General features: G+C 38.7%; 1 protein-coding gene across 1 annotated transcript; it reads right to left on the bottom strand.

Moving 5' to 3' along the window:
• LOC129186238 (immunoglobulin-like and fibronectin type III domain-containing protein 1) lies at positions 1-20,419 on the bottom strand. Its single transcript, XM_054784274.1, has 22 exons — positions 20,389-20,419; positions 13,929-14,051; positions 13,705-13,844; positions 11,480-11,611; positions 9,692-9,729; positions 7,999-8,194; positions 7,818-7,931; positions 7,583-7,745; positions 7,234-7,506; positions 6,943-7,124; positions 6,499-6,663; positions 6,262-6,403; positions 5,874-6,167; positions 5,500-5,799; positions 5,019-5,195; positions 4,808-4,936; positions 4,361-4,669; positions 2,511-2,596; positions 2,248-2,440; positions 1,853-2,149; positions 82-408; positions 1-5 (listed from the first exon to the last, which is right to left on the bottom strand). The coding sequence occupies exons 1-22, from the start codon at positions 20,417-20,419 to the stop codon at positions 1-3; spliced, it is 3,816 nt and encodes a 1,271-aa protein (XP_054640249.1).
• Positions 20,420-25,574: the final 5,155 nt, after the last annotated feature.

The raw sequence follows: 25,574 nt of genomic DNA, 5'->3' as shown, positions 1-25,574 counted from the left end.
TCACACTGGAAAAGGACAAGTATGTTATTTGTTGGTATAGACGTGAGGTTGGGTATGGGTTTAAATGAGTGAAATATTTACCTCTGACGTTGAGCATCATGGAGCTCTCAGCTATCCCCCGACCGTTCTCAATGACCACTTTGTACTCCCCGCTGTCTTTCGCCCCCACCCTCAGAATGAGCAAGGAGCAAACGCCACAGACGTTGCTGATGTAGTAGTTGGCGTTCGTGTTCAGGCTGACGTTGTCACGATACCATGTCACTCGAGGAGCTGGATTGCCTTTCACCGCACAGCTCATGTGGCACTCGTAACCTTCCGGAGGCGTGCGTTGCCTGAGCGGCTTGATGAATGATGGGGGTGACGAGAAGTCCAAAGGTTTTGTCGGTGGCATATTCACGGTGAACTTTTCTGTAGCACAATAACAATCAAGGAGATTTGTCTTACTTTAATGTTGTAAATACTCTGACAATGCCATCAGAATAATCACGATCCAACAGTGATGAAAACCACAACGCTGCTTAAAAAGAAGTCAGACATACAACATATTCAGTAAATATGTGCAGTGCTTTTATTATGAAGGCTGGAAGTGTGTTGTTGGTCTTTGAGCTCTTGACGGCTGTAATGTGTGACAGGAAGATAAAGTCGTTCTCTTGTCGTTCTTTCTTCATGTTAAACTTTCACAAGGTCCATGGTCATCTTCGGTTACATTATGCTTGTCTTTGTTTCACACACAACACATTATAAACAATGACATTACCGACCATCCCAATACACTCCCCCCTCCCCGGTCTGCTGGATTGCAAACCGCTCTGTGAACTCACAAAGGTTGGGGACCACTGATAGAAGAGGATTTTTGACGAGTGTTTTTGCAGTAAGTAAATAAGCACAGCAGAGCAGTCCTGTCATTTCGTGGACTCCAAGAGGTTGGGGAACACGAATATAGAGAATTTTTTACTTTTTGCAGTAGGTCTTTAAAAGCAGCAAAGCGTTCCTGTCATGTCAATGATCTTTTCTGTTTGGTTACTGAACTATCAGAAGAATATGTTGCGTTTTCAGTTGGTAGCACCTTTTTCAGTGTTTCCGCTACATATAATGGATTGTGGTTGGGAGCCACGGCTCAATCAAAGCTGCCACACCTTGGAAATTATTTTTTTTTTACGTGAAAACAATGTTAACTAATACAGTGTATGAATGGACATATTTGCAATATCAGGGGTGCCCATTACGGCAATTGCAAAGGTAGTGTTGGTAGCGTGTCTCCTACTTCATCACCATCACTTCATAGATGTCATGTCATGTCATGACATCAGTCAGTCAGCTGACCCTAAGCCCCCATCTGATTTGCTCTAGTGCCGCCGCCGCGGCAAAAAAAAAAGTAATTTCTCAAATACAGTATCCATAATGTTGTATACGAAATGCTTACTGCGCGTAATACATGATGAACGCTACGTAGCTATTGCACATATTACTCAGTTTCACATAATACTTGATGAATGCTATGTAGCTATTGCACATATATTGAGTTTATATATTGAGGACAATTATTGAGGAATTATGTGTAATTATCTTTATTGCCATATTGATTTGAATTGTGAATTACTGAACGATAAACTATATTGATGACCTATAATCTTTGAAACTGTGAATGTAAAATACTAATGTTTAGTATTTTGTGTAGTAGTTGCAAAGTTTAATGGTTAGATTTCATATATCCTATGTTTTATAGTAAGAGGTAGATCATTTTGATTGTGCGCACCCCTTATATACATGTACGGCAGTATGCCTCCCATGCAGCCCACCACCACAGCTAAAAAAAAAATCCTGAATTCTGTCAGACATTAGAGACACTCACCTCTTTCCTTCTGGATTTCAAAGGCAGGTGATACAGATGGCACTGAATGGCCCATGTCATTTTTAGCAAACACCCTAAAGTGATACTCTCGTCCAGGCACAATGTCGACCACTGTGAACTTGTTGTTAAAGAGGCTTTCCGCCACTGTCTTCCAAGTGCGTTTGAAGGTGTCTCTTCTGGATACAATATAATGTAACCTGTCGTCCTTCTTCTCATCTGGAGAGGGTGCCCAGGACAAAGTCACTGTTCCTGGGACGATCTGATCTAGCGCCACTGGACCTGGAGGCTTGGGGTCATCTGGAATCACATTAACAAGCTAAAATACAATACAGCTGAAATATAAATACAGCTAAAAGATCACTTTTGGGCAAATAGGAATGCTCACTGACATTTACCTGTTACTCTAATTTCAACGTTTAAGCTCTCTTGGCCAACAAGGTTCTTGACCACGATGGTGTAGACCCCAGAGTCAGACCGCTCAGACATCGGGATTAACATTTGAGTACCTTTATCAGAGCTGGTAATTGTTACATGTTTACCCACTGAAATACCGTCCTTTAACCAAGAGACCTCTGGGAGGGGTGAAGCCTGTTATAAAAGCCACATAGATTAGAATATTTGTCAAATTCTACACTCGTGATTAGAGCTTGTACATTACCTCAAAAGGGATGTTGAGACAAATGGTGTTTCCTGATCTCACCACCACAAAGCTCTTAATATTGCGATCTTTGAACTTTGGCCTTACTGTAGAGATAAAAACAAAACAATAGGTTAATTTACCTTCAAACATGTTTTTTAAAAATATTTATATATATTTTTTTATATTTATTTAATGATAATTTCAAATTTTGTGTGTTCCGGATATGTCAGCCTCGAGTCACCTCCATTTTTGCTGTTTTTATCTATTTAATGTGTTGCTCTTTGATGGTCGTAGGGGTTTCAGCAAAAATGGACCAAATAAAATGCTTTTATTTAAAAAAAATGCAAACAGAACTTTTTTTTTAATAAATGGAAGCGACCCATTTGGGTGATATTTCAAATAAATTAGACTGAGTTTTTTTCCCATCTTTCCATCCATCCATTTTCCTCCGCTTATGCGGGTCCGGGTCACGGGGGCAGCAGTCTCAGTTGGGAAGCCCAGACTTCCCGGTCCCCGACCTGCTCCTCCAGCTCCACTGGGAGGACACCAACGCGTTCCCAGGCCAGCTGTGAGATATAATCCCTCCAGCGTGTCCTAGGTCTGCCCCAGGGCAAGTTTGGGCTCCTTCCCCACCAGAGAAGTGACATTCAATGTCCCAAGACCCAGATTTGGCCGCCGAAAACTAGGTCGCCCAAGCGCCCTCCCTTGACCGCCACCCAAAGCACAATGCACCGGACCTCCCCCCCGCAGGTGGTGTGTCTCCCGTGTGGCTTGTTCGGGCTAGGCCCGAATTGTTTAAACATTGTGGCAAAATGTAATGGACAGTTACAGTTAAATAGCTCTCTGTTTCACGTGAAGTCCAACCATCTGTTGTAAGTGAAATAGCGGACACAAGATAGCTCGTTGACGACATCACTTTTAACTTTTTCATAAAGTTCTGGTATAACTTTCTGGCTAAAGTGAGGACGTGATGGTATTTTGTAGCAAGGTTCAAGAACTTTATTCATATACAGTCATGGAAAAACCCTTGTTTATTGATCCATTTTAATGCCTGGTACAACTAAAAGTACATTTGTTTGGACAAATATAATGATGATAACAAATGCAGCTCGTAAGAGTTTAATTTAAGAGCTGATATCTAGCAACTTCCACGGTTTTCTTGATAATAACCAAAATGGCTTAAGTTCTTAAGGATTTAACCCTTATGAGCTATTTTTGTCTTTGTGATCAGACACCTCCGCATCAGACACGCTATCCCATCATCGGTAGTTCGAATAAATACGGCTTAATTCCCTGTTCTGCGGGTTCGCTATTTCATCTCCAGATGTTTCTTCCTTCTCAAACTATTGACACATTGCTTACATTTTTGCCTCGTCCATTCGCTCATGTTTGTTTCCTCTCAGATGAGGGCTGCCCCTTCGCCAACGTCACTTGGGAAACGCCCTTCTTCTGACGACTTCAGACCATCGTGGTGCCGGACACGTACAAAAATGTAATTTTTACGAATTTAACTTTCGCTTTCAAAAAACAAACAACGTAGACATAATTACAAACAATATAGAACACATTGAAGCAAAGTTGAAAAATCATGTCAGTGACTCTTTAAGGGGTAAGACGAATGGGAAGCGGTAGAATTGGGCTTCAGCCTAAATTACTGCATTAGCACCCTTTGCAGTTGCATACATCTATATCAGATTGTTTGATTCCATAATCACTTGGATTTGAGATGAAATAATATATTTATATAATACTGTGTATATAATTTATGGTACTTTACACGGTTGACTCAACATAGATAGGACATTTTAATTGAGACTAATTGTCCACCATATTGTAACCTGAATGTCATCCATTAAAGCTCTTCTTACCAGGAGGAGGCATGGCAATGATGGGTTTGTCAAAGCCCCGAGGTTCTCCATCGCCTCCATAATTGGTAGCAATTACTCTCACCCAGTACGCTGCCATGGCCTTTAAGCCATGCACAGTGTAAGTAGTGGGAGTAATTGGCAGGGTGTTGCAACGGGTCCATTCAGGGCTCTCTGTGGGTCTGATTTCCACGTAGTAGCCTTGGGCATCACCATGTGACCCTTTGACCTCCTTGATTTTAGTCCAAGCCAGAGACAAGGTTGTATAATCGCTGGATGTTACTTTTAGGTCTGTGACTTTGCCCGGGGCTTCTGAAATGACAGTAATAGTTGTTTACTAGTCTACACAGGCAGCATGAAGTTCAACAACACGCATCAATTTCAACAGCATGCAGGTTCAAAGTTGTAGGATTCGCATCTTGAAAAAAAGTTAAGATATTACTTGCGTACTCATTGGTTCTCTTGCAAATACGGTATCACACGGAATGCTTGGATCCCCAGGACCAGATAGGTTGATGGCTGACACTCTGAATTCATATGCTGCCCCCTCAATTACATCTTTAACCCCATGTGTTAATCCTAGACAAAAAAATATTAGATTTTTACATTATTGTCGATGGTGCTTTCTACTTATAGCACATTAGCTAAGGCTGTGTCATACCCTTTATTGGTCCTCCTTGGTTTACAAGACTCCAGTAATTAGTGCCTTTCTTCCTCTTTTCCAAATTATATCCCATGATTGTGGTCCCTCCGGTGTCACAAGGGGCACACCATTTCAGACTAATGCAGTCCTTGACGGCAGAGACCACTTTAGGTGCCGAAGGGGCTCCCGGATAACCTGCAACAGAAGCGTGTGTCGTTTTTGAAGGTAAAATAAAGTGCCAGAAGAGTTGTGTGATTGTTAAGAGAGTTTGTTTGCAAAGTAGCTAGCTGTCGGAAGCACATTATTAATGGCTATTACAGTTGAAGGCTGTGATCTTTTCCCATTGGTTTGTAATTACTTTATTGCTTTTACTTTTTTACCTTTGCTTATAATTACTTACTATTACAGTATATACTAGTTACTTACCTAATTACTAATGCATATTACCCTACTTTCCGAATGAATACAAAGCTGAGTGTTTAGTGCATTTAAAACGTACGTAATACACCAGCTGATATGTCTTCAGTCTGCAGGTAGTCACTAATGCCCTCTGAATTCTTGGCTCTGATCCGATAGCAGTATCTCCTTCCAGGGTCCACACCCGAGTCTCTGTAAACTGGTGCATTTCCACTGATCTCCCCCAGATTGGACCATTTGTTGCGTCCAACCTGCTGGCGTTCTATCATGTAGTTTGTGACAGGGCGTCCGCCGTTATCTTTTGGTGGTTTCCATTTGAATTCAACAGATGTTACCGCACTTTCTATAATGTCCACAGGTCCTTGTGGTGGTGTGGGTTTGTCTGTGGATGGAAAAATGTGGTATTACTCTTTTCTTTTACATACAGTACAGTACAATATGTCCCTTTTGACTCACCCAAAACTATAAGTTTGGAAATAGCTTCTGTTGTTCCATATTCATTCTTTATTTTTATTTTAACCTCGCCACTGTCTTTCCTTTGGCATTTTGCCAGGCGAAGCTTGCTGTGAGTGGATGATTTCTCAATCTTCACATTGAGGGCAGGCAAAAGCTCATCGTCATCTTTATACCACTGAATGTTCATCGGTTCTCCACCTGAGAATAGAAGCTTCCATTTCGCAATTTCACCTGCTTTTACAATCACCGGCTTTGTGAATTCTCCAAGTGCATTAGTGTCAATCTTTGGTGGATCTTTTGGGAGGAGAAAAAGCTACCATTTACACAAAATAAAGACCTTTTAAACCTGAAAATGAGTTAGCATAGCAATGGTCCTTTTGATTCTCACCTTGAATATTCAGCTTTGCTTCTGATTTGCGTCCATCTGCTTCGAAGCGATACATGGCTACATCATCTTTTTGACAGCAGTCAATGATTAGTTTGTGATTTGCACCATCTTTGATAATCTTGTGCCCATCCTCACTGGTGAGCTAGTCAGACAAAAATGTTATCATCATCCCAGGACCGACATTTGATGATAAGCAGTATATGCTAAAAGTATATGCATCAAGGTAATTTGACTCACCAGTTTCCCATTTTTGTACCACTTTCCCTGAGAGTTCTCAGTGCTTAATTTACAACATAGCTCGGCCCGGCCACCAATATTAGTTGTGATATCTGACAGTCCACTGACAAACTGAACACCTAGACCTGCAACTGTAAGAGTCAGAAGATTACAATACTGAAAATACTACAAGTAGAACAATCTCCAACGTCATTTTTTTAAATTAATGCATTACTTCCTTCTGCCATTGAGTGAAACATACTGTACTTGCTAGCCTAGCTGATCACTCTTTGACGTTTACAAAAATGAAGTCTACATTGCTGTGTTAGGTCTGTTTGTAACAGCTTTGTGCCAAGCATTAAGCTTTCTGCTTTCATCCTCTCCATCTCCCAAGAGGTCATGGTTCTTGCATTTTCCATAACCCTCACCTCCATCAGTTTTCCTGCCGCCATCAGCGCCATCAACCTTGGTTATATTAGTCTCTTTGCTAGACCCAGCAACAATCTTTCCACCGGAGTCATTTTGTCCATTCTGCAGAGCATCCTTTTCCTCCTTGTCCTCTGTCTGACTTTTTTGCTCCAGAGCAGTTTTAGCCAAGTCATCCTCAGCTTTCTTGCCCTTAAGACCTTTATGAGCGTTCGGATCGGCTTGAGTTGAAACAAAGATATTTGGATAGATCAATTATACTGTCTAAATATCACATATATTTATACCAAAAAATATGCTCTGACAATTACTTCAGCCAATGTTTCCCACCTTCCACTGCGAGAGATGCACTGCAAGATGTAGTCCCAGCAATAGCGTAATACTCTCCATGGTCAGCCTTGCCACAGTTTTTAATTGTTAGTGTGTGAACTAGTTTGTCTTCTGAGACAGTCATCTCATATTTGTCCCCGTCCTCAAGCGACGAGTCCAGCATTGACCATGTGATTCCATTTAGGGGTGTTGACAGGACACACTGAAAAGTGGCATTGTTGTTTTCCAATGCTTTCGCATCCTTTATCTTGTCAACAAACTCCACAGCAGGAACTTTCAGAAAGGAAGCATCATAAAAATGAAGTGGCATTGCTTTAATTAGCAAAATCAATAAACTGGTATGACATACCTTGGAAGTCAGTTGAAAGAACGTTTATATCACCAACATCAACCTGATACAAGCCAGCATCTTCTGGCTGAGGATCTTTGATGCTGAAGCAGTACTTGGTCCCACGTTTCTGCAGGCGAATCTTTGACTTTTCATCGTTACCATACGGAATCATGTTACCATCCTTGTTTAGGAGAGAGGTCATGTGTCAGGGGCATTAATGATTGTTGTGAACTGGGCTACTTACTAAACTCACCTTGTATAGATAAATTTTGCTGTTACGATCCAGTAAGGTCATGTCCAGGCTAAATTCTGCCCTTCCGTTGGGTTTCACTTCAATTTGTTTCACATTTTCCAGATTCTCGACAACCTTCAGAAAGAAAGAAAATGTTTAAAGTGACAAAAAACATTGACTGACATTAGTGAGAACACTGTACCTTTGCTTGTTCATCTGCCCTTTCCTTTTTCATCTGATTCAATCTTTTCAGCAACCAGCGGAAGTCAGTAACCCCAAAGTCCAAACATATTTTTTGGTAGTCTTTCTTTCGAGCACTGAGAAGCAGTTCCCAGAGTTTAGGATCGAGCTCGCCCTCTTTCTGTGGTGGGAGCTGTTTTTTCCTGGTGACAACAGCACTGAACAAAAGGAAAAGGGTGATAAAGAGTAGGTTATGTCTATAATTTTTTCAAATGTTAACCTCTTAAGCCCTGTGCCATGTTTCTGAAAATGACATATCCACAATAAGTAACATTTTTCACTGCATCTACAATGTCTACATAGATGAGCTTGTTATCAATAACTGGGGACTTTGATGGTCACTTTAGATGCAACATTGTATATATTTATGCAACTGGGTAAGTGTAACGGTAAGAGATGGAACTCTGGATTTCATTTCCGTCTAATTAAAAAGTATGAATTTAGACTTTTAAAATTTTTTTTTTAGACATCTTGGCAAAAACAGAATGTTGGTGTAAATCAACTATGTTTAATAAAGTTAACAAAATGACACACAGTGGGCTATTTACACATGTGGACACATGTGAGTACTATTTGGCACTAAATAACACATTTTGGCACACATGATGAATGCCTATGGAAGAAGCGGGATGAGTACCACAGTGTCTGATATAATTTATCCTGGATTCATTCATTATGTAATGAATACCACAGTGTCTGATATCATTTACCCTGAATATCCTGTCTCTCTTTACATACTCATTTACAGTGTTTGTCAGTTTGATCCATCCCAGCGGTCTACAAATGAAAAAAAAAACAAATTCTGCTTCTGAGATAAAGCTAAAATTTTAAAGATATGCGACGTTCTTTATTACATAGTAACGTATAGGGAGTAATACACAATGTGATTTGTCTCCATACACGCTATGTGCATACAGTCACACGATTATGAAGAATCAACTAGGAACTTCTTGTGAAGTGAATATAGGTTCTGTATTCAACATTATGTGGCCTACCTTCCTTGCCAATTGTGGGCATATGGTATACCACACGGGTTGTGTATCTTTAAAACAAGAGCTAATGAGCATTTTAAAACATCATTTCCGTACTCAGTGACCCAAAATTAGCCAAGAATGACTTTTATCTCAGAAGCATTTTGGATGTAGACCAGTGTTATATAATCTGTTCATATTTGTTCAATTTTATTACTTATCATATATTTTGTACTTACTTGTCTATTATACTGTGTTTCTGCCAATTTTTACTGCAATATTTATTTGTTCTATTTCTTCTTCCATTACTCAATAACCTATCAATAAATTCTATTAAGTACCATCACACTTATTCTTATTCCTTCCTTTCACTATTAGGCAATATGTGAACACATTAAACAGGAAGTGAACAAACTGTCAGTAATTGCTGAGACTCTTGCTGAGAAGGTGCAACATTACATAAGCTTTGCTTCTTCCACTGCTTTTCGGGTATGTTGAACTGTGCAAAATGTGGTGTTCTTTTTTTGTAAGTCTGTCAAGCATGATCAAAATAAACTAAACCATTACCAATACCATGGCCAATATTGATATGTTTGCCACTAATAAAAGCATATGTATAGCTAGCTATGTCCCAAGTGCACCGTCTGATCTGAATGAGTGACATGATCTTTGTAACAAACTTACGTTTTCTTGAGCATTGATCTGAAGTCTTGTTGAGATTCCTCTTTCCCTGGAAAAAAGCAATGTACCAATGTACCTAATGAAAGCCTCTTTGCACATATTCAACAACACGATGTGATAGGGTTGTGAACGGTAAACCGATGAGACCGGATATTTGGTTTGACGAACGAACGATTCGGCTGCGGCAGTAGCAGCCCCTTGTATTGATAAGAATCAGCCATAAATCTTTAGATTAAATGGTTGTGGAGACAGAGGTGAGCATGGTAACTTTTGGGCTTTGTAACTTCTTTCTAGCAACATTAAGACATGTTAAAACTTAAATGTCCTAAATGTAACAGGTATAAAATTATACAGTAGATTATAAGGTATAAAATGGAAAAAAAATTGATCCCATCAAACAAAAACATGTCTATTTTTTGGTCTGTGTGTTAACAATATAAACATTTGACATGTTATTCTGTTGACTTTATTTTTGCTAGTCCCTTACTGCATGCTTGGGGATATGATGTGCTCTTTCACACATTTGAAAATACTGTAAGAATGCCACTTTCATATAATTGGCATTTTTATTTTATAATGTAAGATTAATGTCTACATCTGTTTTTAAAATATATAGTTTTTGAATCGTATCGTAACCTGTGTGTCTAGATTTGAATCGAATCGTCTTTCACAAAGAGATTTACATCTCTACTATGTGATAATGGAAATTTTAAATCAATTTATTTGTCAAATACGCATATGTGGAAAACCAAAAAGCACCAACATAACACAAACAATTTGAGCCTCTTCATAATCCTTAACAGATAATGACAACATAAAATGTCACTTAAAGGTGGAGTTTTCCTTTCTTCTAGAGCACAGGTGTCAAACTCAAGGTCTGCGGAAAATAGCATTAAGTTGTCCTGTAGTGTGGATCTTACCAAACAATGTGCTTACAATGATATGCATAATAAAATAATGTTTAGTTGATTTATTTCAAACATGCATACAATGTTACATTGAAATACTTAACACATTCACTATTCACTGCTCAACATGTCTAAAAAGGAGCAGGAAGAAGCAGAGCTTATTAAATCCTACCCCCTCTCCATGTTACAGCAGTTACTAATTCAGTTATAGATTTGCTCTCCACATACACAAATCACAAAAAGGTGGGGACATTAGGCACCCAGGCAACATCCCAGGACAAAGCCAGAACACACCATCACCTCCGCAAGCCAGGCCCCTGCCCCCAAACCCAAAAGGGTGTATGATCCATGGCGGACCAACAGTTTAGTTTTGATGGTTCTTTTTTTACTGTCATTCAACAGTCCTCTTCATCATGCCACCAACATGTCAACAACATGCATTCAAAGTGACACCAAATATCCAATCATCGCTATTTCGTCATTGCGTCAGTTTCAACTATTACTGTAGCATTGCTAAATTTAAGTGGCCACAGGATTATATATAGCACTAACTGCAGGACCGTTGTTGCTAAAGGTTGCTAAATTCAAACTCAAAGTAACAATAATTTAATTTCAAAACAACTCAAAACGACACCACTTTAAAGCTATTGCTACCTGCCTGTACAAAATAACACCATAAACAGGCATAAGACAGTCAAAAATGATCATCATGGTGGGAAACATGTAATCCGCCCATGCTACAGCTACAAGTTCGGCCCACAACCTAAAGTCGGCTTTAGTTTTAGCTCCCCATGCGATCGAGTTTGACGCCCCTGTTTTAGAGGGAAAAAAAACAATCTTAGCAGAACTGTGACTCGTTAAAGCTCTTTTCCATTCTCGTAACAGACAACATTCCATTGTGAACCTGCACCTCACCTTTAATGATTTTGAGGGTGGCGGAGCAAACAGCTGTGCCATATTCATTGGTAGCAAAGCATTTGTAGATGTCAGCGAGGTCCATCTTTGCATACGGTATCTGACAAAGAAAATGCATGCCAAGCACATCATTAGTTATTTGGTTATGGATCAGTCTCCCAAAAGGGGTCCCAGAGAGGGTGTCGTCACTTCGAGGGGCATGACTACAGTGATTAACCAAATCCTATGCCCAAATAAAAATATACTGCAAACGCATTGAAACACGATCTGATGTCAATTTCAGCCCGTTTGCGCATCGCCATAAATAATACAAAACAGTGGAATTTACGTTTCAGCTGCTGTGATTTTCAAAGTATAACACTTTATTGTGAACCAAACACATTTTGCTGCATCAAAAACATGGACTTTGGCCAAACTCTGACAAAACGTGTACAAGTCGCAGACATAAATAGTGTTGTCCACACACAATGTAGCCGAAATTGACTTGTTGAAGAATATGTGCAAATGAGCTGACGTCTGGCTTGACAAAGAATGTGAACTTCAGAATATTTGCATGTTATTTCTTAGTTTCAAAATTCAGACAATAGCAAGTGACACTGATTTAAAATCAGAAATATGGGGTAATGTCCAGGATATGTGTTACCTTCACGATTTCTACTGATCTATCAGTATACTTTAGAGCAGTGGTGCCCAAACTTATTACAGTCCCGTACACCTTCAGACATTTGACTTGAAGCCAAGCTACTCCTGCACACTTAAAAAACATACACCTTTTTATCTTAATTAACTTGAAATATTGAACATAATTAATTGGTTCGTTAATTTGATAAAGTTTCACATGAGCTCTTATAATTAGATCATTTATTTTATTCCAGTTTGATGTTTGCATCCTTCCGTTTGAATGGGTTGAATGTGAGCTTCACTTTTTTTTTGTTGTCCGCTCACGATGGCTATGGTTTAAGTCTGCATATTCATTTCATACCAAATTGAAGAGGAAAGTTTAACAATCATGATAAAGCAGTACAAAAATACATACAACCAACGATAAAGTCTCATTTTAGGGGGAATCCCCCCTCACAGTGACGGGTTTTCACCCTTGCGCCATGTGGGGATTGGAACACCAATATTAATGCACAAAATAATCATCAAACGTACTTATTTGTTCATATGATGCACACAGTTGCAATGAACAAGTTCATGCTTTGTCTCCTTTTTGCTCTGTTCTCCTTGCGCCGTATGGCGTTCAAGTGCACTCGTAATTGTGAGTGATAGGCAGCAATTGTTTTCATTTTTATTCACCTACACCTTATGACAATTTGTGTACCCCTGGGGGTACGCATACCCCACTTTGGGAACCTAGGCTTTAGGGAACTGTTTTTTATGTCAGGAAGGTGAAGTGTGTTGCTACGGTGCTAACGAGAGAAGCATTCAGAGAGTCCTCAGCCAACATAGTTCCCCCCCATATTGTGATTCACACCAAAATAATAATCCTACATTTTTTTGGATCAGTCTTTGATATTTTGTAGAACCTGTTGGAAACCTGTCCTGTATTTTCTTTCCAAGTGCTCTGACCATTTTTTGTTGAGTTGTATGCATAAATGCCTAAAATGGGCCTATCTCACAATGTTAAGAATCCTTTAAAAAATTCCTAGAACCAGACGGTGATCCGGATCACCCCCAAACTTTAACCAGTTCTTCCATATCTAATTTCCCACAATTCCTGAAAATTTCATCCAAATCCATGAAGAACATTTCAAGTTATTTTGAACACAAACAAACAGATAAACGTCGGCAAAAATATAACCTCCGTGCTGGTGCTTGGCAGAGGTAACTGAATGTTTTAAAGAACACAGTCTGAGTCTTGCACGGTTTGAAGCAGGGTCCATCCACTAGCTCTGTGTGATGTGCAAGATAAGTTGCCATTTTGGAGCATGTTTGTGACAATTTAAGGTACATAAAAGTTCAATGCATTTACAGTATAGTTATATAGATGATATTGCGATATAAATTAAAGCGATCCTTTATGTAATATGCAAATTGGTTAGACAATAACTTTCAATTTTGTTGTACCTCTCTTAGGAGACTGACCCTTATATGTCTGTGATTGTCTAACTATGTGCCTTTTTCAAAACTAGCTCTGTTTTGCTCACATGTACTATAGGGTGGAGTGTATTTTGTGGGGACTGTGCTCACCTCAAGGATGTATTCCTTGGATTTTTCGTCATATCTCATCTGGAACTCTTCTGAGCCATTGACAGCGCCTTTGTTCCTCCCCCATGTGACACTCGGTTTTGGCTCACCATCAACGATAGCCTTAAAAAATGCTCTTTTCCCTCGAAAGAGACGTCATGAGAAATGTCAAACTCAGATGTCATTTTAGAAAGTATTTTTTTGCCCTTTTCAATTTGGTCCTTTACCTTCATTAACCGTCATGGCCATTGGCTTCCGGATGAAGTCAGGTGTTGATTTTCCAGCCGGAACTTGCTCGACAAGCTGAGTAATCACAACGCCAACGACTCTGGACCGCCTCTGGATGGCCACTGATGAGCATAGAAAAGTATCTTCTAGTTTAATGTATCGGAATAGTGTGAAAGCAAGTAATCATTCATCATTAATTACACTGTGGTCCATCAAGTGATTCAGTCACTCCAGAAAACAGTATTAAAACCAGGGGAAATTTACAAGTATTCTGATTTTGCACTGGCTTATTGTAAACAGCATTTAGGCTCAAAGGGCTGTTCATCAGCTGATCAAAAGTTTAAGACTGTAGCCCTAAAAAGTCATTCTGCACTAAAATCCGGCTATCGTGTCATTTTCTGTCAGTTATTGACATGGTCATCACCTCCTGAAAGGCATTGTGTCTTAGAACGGGGAAAGATTGCTGGACTACACAAGCAAGGCCGGGATGCAGTAAGACAGTGAGTTTATATATATTAAAATATGAAGTCAGAATGTCTGGCGTAAAATGACATGAAAGCAGATTTTAGTGAAGATTTGGACTAAGACTACGGTCTTAAACATTTGATCAGCCTGTTTGAGTTTAAGTGCCGTTTTCAATAAATTGCAGACTCTATATTTTCTATTTCTCGTTCCTGTTTCTTCTAGTTGCATTTTAACACTCTACTTTCAATTTGGGAATAATCCACCAGTGCAAAATGTGAACACTTTTCATTTTTGTATAACTTAAATGTGTAGTGAATCTTAAAAATGACCTCTATGTATTTTAATCAATGCCAAATGAAAATCCTTAGTCATATTTACTGCAGCCAGACATAATACTCTTTGCAGGTATGTCAGAATGCCACTAGAGGGCACTTTTTTCTTTCTTGGTAGTTCACCATAGCAGTAACTACAGCAAGGCAGGGACTGTATCATTTTACATTTAATTCTGTAAATCTAATATAAAGACAAAATCATCTTTTGAGATAGTAACCTGATGAGACTAAATCCAAAAGTGAATTATACAATACATGGGACATTTACAAATAACAATTTTTTAGAACTACCAATGAAAATAAATGACATTTACCTCAAATAATTTGAACCGTTTAGGGATTAGAGGAATTAAACAGCGACGCTGCCTCAGTCAGTGCAAAACACCAGCTCCTTCACCCAGCGTGTTTTTTGCTAATTGCTAATGCAGCACACTATCTGTTGTTATAGTGAAGGCATCATACTTCATCATGACTCATAGCCGCTACCATTCACTTGGACCTGAGCTTTGGCAGTGGCAGGGTAACTGGAAATTGATTATTTCAAGTAACGTCACAGATGGAGATTGAGAGTGTTTAGAAATTATACTGAATTGCTCTCTAGTGCTTGCATCCAGTATACTTAGAGGTTTAAAACATTTGAGATATTTCACACTTCTTTGTGTTCAGAATACAGTGGAAGCTTAGAGCCTGAGCCATTTTCCCATCAGACATAATATTAAAGAGACAGCATGCAGCAGATTCCACCAGCTTCCTTGACGGCGCCAACATTCAAACATACGAAAAGCTTTACCCACTTCTTCCTCACGCAAACACACGCACATGTGTATACTGTATGTACATGCACATGTTAGCTGTGAATGAATGTACAGACCTAATAACCACACAATGACTCCAGTTATTTAATTTTTGAAAAACTGACAATTGTGGACAGTATAGACAGTTTTTGTTACAATCTGTTCTTTTAAACCACTATTGGTAACATGCTAGCCGATGATGTTCTTATATTTTTTCGTTTCAAAATCTTTAATTTGGAGTGAGTTGCATATATTCCCTGAATTAGTTTGTAAAAACAATGTTTCAAGTACCATTTTTAAGTAACTTAAGTATTACAGTTAACCATTTTGCAGCTTTATGGTTGCCATGAAAATACTCTTTGTTGTAATGGCATCCTTCTGTAGTGGCATTGCCAAAAAAGATAGCCAAAGAACAAGCATATTTATTTGTGACGTTATTCCTTAAGATGCTCACTGAGATGAAATCTCATATTATTTGCTAGCAGCTTCCTGGTGCTACAATGAAATGCTGCGGGCACTACTTTTATCACATCACCACACTCAGTTGTCACATGTTAGAAGGAAAGATGCTAATGTTAAATAAAATCCATTCTTTGGGGACAGTGTGGACTGACAGGAGAGGAAAAATAACATTTCCTCCATTCAGCAGCACAAAAATGAGTGAAATTGCTTTGACAACGTGAAGATGCAGCTACAAAGCGAACTTCAAAGTGAAACTGGAGCCTCTTCTTCCTCTCTTTGCGCTCACATCCCAAGGTTGTCTTACTATTTTACCATTACCATTGAGAGTCACTGCAAGATTACGTGTTCATCATCACTTTTTGGGCAGCAGCTCTTCTCCCGTCAGAGGGCATACGTGTTGAATATTCATCAAACCACAACGCGTCATCTCTCCAGAGGGCTGGTGGGGTACTCGGCTATGCTTTTATATCATCCGGATGCAGGCAGGACTTGTGCTCAGCGAGTTCCTCGAGCGCTGATTCACGCTAATCCAAGTCTGCCAGGACAGCAATGGCTCTTTTAGTTCTGCATACCAATCGCTATTCTTTGATTTGGACTTCCAGCAGACTTATTGGGGAGCCGTGTGAGAATTTGTCGGCTGTATCAAGCTGATAGCCTCGTCATGCTGAGCCACTAATGCTGACATCTGGAGTCATTGCTTTTCTGTCTCCAGGTTGATTTTTGAAATAAATGCTAATATTCCTCCATCGGGAAGGATAATACAGAGGGATAATTATCGGAAGTTTGGGTGGTGCAATTAAGTTTGGAAAGGATGGAAAGTAGCAAACTTTTTGAGTAGAGTGGTGCCTTGGTTAACATCATTAATCTGTTCCAGAAGGTCCGACTCAAACCAAAACTGACTCTAACCAAAGCAAAGTTTCCTATGGAAAATAATAGGGATGAGAGAGTACGACACTATCTGTATCTGTTCACCCATCTAAATGATCTGTATCTGTGTCTATACTCTGAGTGGGTGGGGCATAAACCGGACGTGGGCATGGTTTAACCGGAAATGGGTGGAGCTTAAATTTGTACATTAGTATAAGTCTGAAATTGACGTGGATTGATCAGAAGTTGCTACAGTGCAACATCCTCTCACCAACCTAAAGCTTAAAAAAAAAAAGTGGTTCTTTTAAGGGGGACTGGCTGTCGGCGTTTACGGGAACAGAAGAACAGGAGGTGAAACTGGGTGAGATGTTTAGAGGATATGTGTGCTGTTTGACTCGCCGTGAACATGCTACGGTAAGAATGCTTATGTTTTGCTGTTGGAACCAGAAATTAGTGTTATGGATGTAAAATAAGACCCTCGATGCGCCGCCGGGTTGATAAACTGTTAGGCAGGAACTGGAGATGTGTATGCATACATGCTTGTATGTATGTGTGTGTGTGTGTGTGTGTGTGTGTGTGTGTACCACAGCTGATGACGGAGCGACCGAAGAGCCATTACTCTTCAAATCTTCCAAATTTTGGACATTAACCAAAAAAACGTGCTAACGGAGGCGGACGTTAACCAAGCTACCACTGTATATTTTTCATGAATGTGCAGAACCTCTAAAGGCAATTGTGAATTAATTATTTCCAGGCTCAAACTGTCAGCACTGTCCTACAAGATGATGTTTGAACTTTGAGTTTTGGACATGTTTTCTCGGCATGTCACAAAATCTCGTGCAACAAGTTCTTGAAAGATTCAAATGTGACAAGATTTCTCGTTCAGAAAAAAAAATGTTTCGTGGGCCTAGGCCTAGGCCTGGGACAATAATAAATTAATTAATTAATCACACAAATCAAACTTAATTTGATAATTTTGTTAGCCTTACTATATTACAATGTGAATGCGTGTCTACGTTCCTCGTCTCTCGCTTCAGAACAGGCAGGAAGAGTGTTCACTCTGTGCATTGGTTTCAGCATCTTGGCGCCTTTGTTCCATAGAACAACCGCATGAACGCAGTGAGCCCTTTTGTCAGTCATACAGCCTCTTTGTCTCAGTGGGTAGAGGCGGGGCTGGTAGCATACATACAGAGTGTAGAAGAGTGTAATGTAGTAGAAATTGAATTAGTAGATTGCAATATATTGTCATATATTTTTTCATTGTACTTTTCCTAAAACTAATGTTGAAATCTCATCTCAACGTGTTCTCATCGATCCAATTTTGTGTATCATCTTCGTCTCGTGAACTGAGTGTCTAGTGACACCCTTAATGTTTTCTCATGCTCTTGAATGAGAAGGTATGTCAAAACTTTAGGATGGTACTGTATTTCTAGAAACAAATGTGTTTGAACTCATCACTGTATTGACATTGTGCACTTTTTAAAAAAATATAGACTATCTTTTGTATATACTGCTTGCTCATTTAAATGTGGGGCTTCCTAGTTACACAAAGGTGATTTACTGACAGTAGTATTGCAGTCATCTTGTGTACCGCAGGTAATTGGTTCCAGACCCGACCATGATAAGTGAATTTCCACAATGTAGGAGTCCTTATTTATAAATCAAATATATTCAGAGTTACAGCATAAGAAAACCTGTGTATGACCTTTTAAAATACGTTTTTTAACATTATTAGAGCCCTCTAGACATGAACACCCCTATAGTCACCTTTACACCCATATTACCCAATATAGTAGATACTGTATAATCAGATAAAATAAGCCATTTAAGACATAAATAAGATTTGTGCTCTTGTGTGTTAATAAATGTGCTCCGGATGTGTGGAGGACAGGAAGTGACGTCGGGTGTTCAGAGTTGAGTGGATTATGGCCCCAGCAGTAGCCTGTTTTATTGTGACGATTATGATTATTGTTCATTCATCATTCATCATTCATCATCATCATCATCATCATTCATCAAGGACAGCACACATCCACAACACTCACTATTCACACTCCTACCGTCAGGCAGACGCTACAGGAGTTTGAAGTCCAGGACCACAAGGCTGGCAAACAGTTTTTACCCACAGGCCATCAGGCTCCTCAACGAAGCACTCGCACACGCCGCACGCAACACACGCACACACTCATAGCACTTTATTTATTTATTTATTTGTATTATTTACTTGTATTAATGTCTCGTCTGTTGTTGTTGCTTAATTTATTGGTATATATGTTTATGTGTTTATGTTTCTTATGTTCTTATTCTTTCATTTGTTTTCTTTCTTTTCTTGGGAGAATGAACAGAATAAGATTTTCATTGCATGGTACAACTGCTGTTTTACCATGCACATGACAATAAAACTCTCTTGAATCTTGAATCTTGAATTATTATGATGATTATGTTATTATTGTACCTGTTGTGAGATAATTCAGACCTGCAATAAAAGCCTGTTGTTCCGGTGATCAAGTCAGGTGATTGTGTTTCTCCACAAACACTACAGTAACATTACCGACACCACTGATAATCTAGTGACCAATGCAGACTAGTACATAGCATCAACTAATACTGAATACAAATATATATTTTTTGTATTTTTGTTCATTTAAACATTTGAAAAATATTTTCAAGTTTGATTAAATATACATATTTTTGCACTAATATTAGGTGGTGTTCAACCCCCAAACAGCATGCTTTATGAATTAATCTATTTTTGAAAAAGCATGATAGAGTGAACCCGCGAAATTCAAACCGCAATGTGGCGAGGGATGACTGCATTTAACAGGCATGGAAGTATACCAAAATAGGGGTAGCACAGGTAATTTAGAATTGATAATTACCATAAAAAAGAAGAAAAATCAATGGTAATGGTTTAATTCATTTTGAATATGCATACAAATTCCACCTGAGTACATCACACAACACAGTTCACAATTCCACATGTCCAAAAAGGAGTACAAAGAAGCAAAGTTGATTTAATCCTACCCCTCATTTGTTTCACATCAGTTGCAATTCATTTGTTCATCTCCTGTTTTCCAAATGTAGTCTGCCAATTGTGAATACGTAGGAAAGTGATAAGGCGATATAACAATGCGGTGCAATGACAGTCAAGGGATTATGGATTATCCTAACTGACCTTTTTTGTAGCACAGTTAGTGAGTGAAGTGTACGTCAGTGGTTCTGCGATCTCATTAATAACTTTTTTAATCATTTCCATTCCATTCCATCTTTTTGCTTTCCATGTGTTAACAATATCAATGCTTTCTTTTTTTTTTGTAACGTCAGTGAGGAACATGGAATTGGGATTCCTGTGTTTATTTCATTCCCTTCCTCCTACTGACATGAAATTTGTGATCTTTTGTTGCAGTTTTGGTCAAATATTTACAAAGTAGATATTAGACCTTTCAACTCCCTCAATCATATTATTGTTTTTGGCATTTCCATCTGTAAAATAAAGGAATCAACACCACTCAGTATGCAATACCGGCACAAAACCTTACCTTTTGGCTGCTCTTTGGCTTTTGAACTCATTGCTGCTCTGAAATAGGACAGTTACACAAATATTCAGAAATTCAGCGTTGAAATCAGCAATTTATCACATCTTGATTGCATAGGGACGATCTGAGATTATTTTCATGCTGATTATCATTTAAACAAGTGCTTGATGATCAAATTGAAGATAAGCATCAACAATACATTCTATGCCATTTTAAATAGCAATGGCAATGTGTTGCAGCATCATAAAATAAAAGTACATGAAATAAATACATTTGTCTTTATCAAATACTATAATTAAAATACCATTAAAAATAAAAATGTAATTGAATACATTTTAAATGTCATTAAATACAGTAATTAGGAATGTCATTAAATACGCAAATATACTATTAAATATAAACAGCATTAAATAATCAAACATGCCATGCATGAAATATACAGTGCCTTGCAAAATTATTAAGCCCTTTTGGATGTTTCAGCATTTTATTGCTTCATAAATTAAATAATGGTCAATGCAATTTGGCTTATTTTGACAAGAATTTACAAAAAAAAAAGCTAATTTCAAGTAAAAACTGATTCTCACAGATATCCCGTATTTTCCGGACTATAAGTGACAGTTTTTTCATAGTTTGTCTCGTCTGCGAATTATAGTCAGATGCGACTTAACGTACCGGGCACTTTTTGTTACGGAAAACTTTCTTGCCTTGGAGACTTTGTGTTTGTCAGTATTGTGCAACTATGAGTATATGATATCTGTGTGGATTGAGAAACGCTGTATATTAAGCAGCAGTGTTGTTTAATTAGGACAATAATTATTTCTAGCTTGGAGATTGTAGCGACTGTGTCAGCCACTGATAACTAAATACACACATATGATTTTCAGTCTATTTCAATTCATTTGTGAATACAAAAATGAAGTGTTGGTTATATGGCTGTTTGATGTTTATACACATCAGGATGCGTCTAGGAGTTGTATCCAGTATTAAGTGTCTTCTGACATTCAAGGTCAAAATTCTGACATTTATTAAACAGGTATGTTTTTATTGTATCTATATACTTGATAACATCTGACTTATTTCAGCTTCTGTAGCTTTAGTTTGTCACGGTTGGTGTACACGTTGCCATCTAATTCTGGCTTTGTCTTCTTGTCTTTGTTTTTTTTTGTTGTTGGCACTCCTAAAAAAAAAAAAAAATTGCTCTGATGGTAGTTTGATCATAAATACCGATAAATGTGACTTGTAGTCCAGTTAGACTTACATGTTTTTTCATTCTTCATTTTTTTTACTGAAGCGATTTATACTCGTTAACGTAAAATAAGTGTTTGCATAAATATTCACCCCCTTTAGAGTGATTGGCCTAATTCAGCAGAGATCCAGATAGGTGATGCCTGCAGTGCGATAATTACTGAAATGGAGATCACTTGAGTGCATTTAATCTGTGCTAAGTGATTGAATACCTATGTCTGGGAGGTCCAGTCTCTGCTTCATTAGTAGGGATGAGGGAGTACACCACTATCTGTATCTGTTCACCCATCTATATTATCTGTATCCGTATCTGCATAAATCGGAAGTGGGCATGGTTTAATCATAAATGGGCAGGGCTTAAATTGGTACATTATTTTAAGTCTGAAATTGGCATAGATTGATCAGAAGTTGCTATGTTTATTGTTTATTATTCAGCTATATGTGTACTGTGTATGTGTGTAAGTGATCTGTACGTCTTTATTAATTATTTTTTTAAAGTTTTTTTGAAGTTGGTGATTCATGTAAACATTCAGTGATGGCAAACAGGGAAATAATCTGTCAACCTTGTTCACTGTAGTTTTCTCATAAGCACCACGTTCAGTACTAAGAGCAAAGCTTTCAAACTATCACCAGCCAAATTGAGATGAGCAGATAAAAAAAAAACAACAAAAAAAACACACCGGCAGTGACCGACGCAACATGAGTCGTTTACAGCTGTGTCTTGTCAAATGCACCGCCTATGCTAAGAAAGAAGTTTACCAAGTAAGTTTAGATACCAGTTGAGCTGAGTAAGTCTGGAGTGGAGGCAGTGACCAACATGACACGAGCCGTTTTCAACTCTGTCTTGTCAAATGCACCGCATACTCCGCTCTATGGCTGTCAGAGTTTATCTACGGAGGGGCGGTCGCTGTGTGCGACTGGCCAATCACAGAGCATGAAGAGTGAATACATTAGCAGTTACCCAATGAGGATTTTCCTTCATCACTGTTACTGAGCTGTACTTGTTTCATGCTCGTTTTCTGCAAAAATACATTTTCCGTAACTGCATTCTCCGGCTCATCCCTATTTATTAGTATGTCTTCTACAATTGCAACATGAAGACAGAAGAACACTCCAAGCAATATATAGATAATGATAGATAATAGAAAAGTATAGGACAGGAGATGGCAACAACAAGATTGCAAACTTACTGGGCATCCCACAGAGTTACAGAAAATCCACAATTAAGAAATGGAAGGATATGGTGCTTTTGTAAATCTGCCTAGAGCTGGCCATTCTCACAAACAGAGTGATCTGGCAAGATGAAGAGTGGTGATGGAGACCACCAAGATTTCTACCACCCCTCTGAAAGAATTAATGAGTTGAGAGAGACTGCACACGCAAGAACCGTTGCACAGGTTCTTCCCGAGTCGTAGACAAAGAGAGTGTCGGCAAAGAGAAAGCTGTTATTGAAAAAAGCTCCCTTGAAATCTGGAATTTTCCTAAAAAGAAGAAGAAAAAAATGGAGCTTTTTGGCCATAAGACTTGGCCATCAGACTTGCCCATCAGTTTGGCAAACATCAAAAATTGCACATCACCACAAATACACCATCTGCACCGTGAAGCATGGTGTGTCATGTTGTGGGGCTGATTCTCAGCCGCAGGCCCTGGAAGGCTGGTCAAGGTGGAAGGGAACATGAATACAGAAAAATATTGGCAAATCCAGGAGGATAATATGTTTCAATCTGCAAGACAACTCTGCCGTGGGAGAAGATTTATATTCCAGCAAGACAGCGATATCAAGCATACGGCAAAAACCACGCCAAACTTAGTTCAAAGACAACAAGCTAAATGTTCTAGAGGGCCCAAGTCCAAGCCCAGACTGCAATCCAAATTGATCATTCTGGCTGGCCTTGAAAAGTGCTGTTCACACCCAATCCCGGAGCAACCTGACGAATTTGTTTTGCAAGGAGAAATGGGGAAAATCTACAGTGACATACTGTATCTCCACAGACTGTGCTGTGATTGCAGCGACAGGTATGCAGTCATTTAGTTTATCTTATATATTAATTGACACCAATTTGTAAAAGTCTATTTTCACTTTGACATGAAAATAACTTACTTTAAATTATAAGTTTTTGTCATAAAAGTCAAATTACATTGACCATGATTACATTTCTAAAAGCAATAAAATGCTGAAACAGCCAAGCAGGTAAATACTTGGAGGGCACTGTATTTTTACAAATGTCAACATTTCATTATTAGGCAATATACTTGATTTATATCAAAACATTGCTGTGTACAAAGGTGCATAATGTACATGCATGCAAGTCTCATGACTAAACATGACTGTTGTGTAACCGCAGGGGATGTCACACAAATCTGTGAGACTTAAAAAGAGGTTGGAGAGCCACAAAAGGTTGTGAGCCTTGGAAGTTCTCTCCTCATGTATCACATTAGTGGCACTATGACATCAGCTTGTCAAAGCGGGGATGCCTTGACTCTTGCGTGGAGACACGCTGGGATGCCGTAAATGGGGAATGTGAAACCCCACCTTTGGGCCCACTTTGCCCCAAGTGCTTGTGGAGTCAAGTGGCTGCTTGCGAGCCAAACATAGACGGGAGGGCAGAATGTCTTCATGTGCGGTGCACTTTTTTTTTTTTTTTGTAGTAGTAGCACAATCAAAAGACATTGGATTTTTTGGACTTTTAGGAAAACTTGCAACAAACATCAATACATTGAATAGAATATGTGTACCAAGCTCTCATGAGACATGACTGGAAAATTACTTTGACCTACTTCCATTGTTTCCAGCACTATTGCCAATGGCTGCAAAGCATGAAGGATGTATCTTATCTTGACTTAGTTGAGGAATTATTTTAGTAACTGAAGAGCACTGATGTTTTTTAATTAGAACATCATTCGCTGTGTATCATAATTGCAGCCCAGTGGCATTTCACATTTTAATTTCTGGGCCACATAAGAAGAAAAGTTACGATTTGAAAAAGGGCAACGCCAATCCAACATGAACAAAAACCTGATCATCTCCTGTTCAGTTATTTGTCGTAAGGAGCTGCCAGAATATGGCACAAGGACGACATGAATGTCCGTAGTATTGGAGAATTTCAACAGTTTATGATTTAACAAAAATATTCATTTAATTATTCATTGATTTCAAACAGATTTCTATGTAACTAAAACTTGGTTTGCTTCCATAACCATTTTTTAACTTTTACAAAGTAGGAATCAGACATTTGGATGTTATGTTGCTTCATGGGATTAGCTGCATAGAAAGTGGATGGATGGATGTTGCTTCATGTTCATACTTCATTAAACTGCAGCCCAGAAAAAAAATGCACATTCCTCTTCTTCATTTTAACATCTAAAAGCCCAAGCCGTGTTATGCGACTGAAAATAATGCAATCATTTCAGCACGCTAATTCACTCAGAATTTTAAAAAAATCAACGTGACTTACTTTCAATGCCTTGGTTGCCTTTGTTAAGCCTTGTGTCCCCAGCTTGTAGTCTTGTCTCTTAATATCTGTAATGTCTAATATCGCGGCGAAGGATGGCGCCCCTTTTTGTTGGGTAATAAAATGTTGTGGCACACAGAAAGCCTTAAATGGAGCCAATGTATTTGGTAAAAAGCCACAGTACAACAGTAGCAAAGGGTGGCGGTTTCTTCTTTTACAAATCCTTATGAAAGTGATAGCCTCATAGTTGGACTGGAAAAAACTCATGACTTAATCTGGTATCAGAAATGTCCGTATCAACAATATACACCAGTGCTGATGACAATATGAAACCCCCGATGACATGATCTCTATGATTTAGACAACAGATTGATGGTGTGTGGCAATATGTTATCGGTACATTACAGATGGATTATTCTCCGATGTCAGTGCTAGAAGGTCTTCATGCGTCTACACTGTCCCGACTGGCAGCCTTAACGTGTCTTTGTAATA

The sequence above is a fragment of the Dunckerocampus dactyliophorus genome, chromosome 8 (genome assembly GCF_027744805.1).
Source record: "Dunckerocampus dactyliophorus isolate RoL2022-P2 chromosome 8, RoL_Ddac_1.1, whole genome shotgun sequence".
In the NCBI taxonomy this organism is placed as follows: domain Eukaryota; kingdom Metazoa; phylum Chordata; class Actinopteri; order Syngnathiformes; family Syngnathidae; genus Dunckerocampus; species Dunckerocampus dactyliophorus.
The sequence above is the reverse complement of the archived record's forward strand: the minus strand, read 5'-3'. Positions and strand labels throughout refer to the sequence as shown.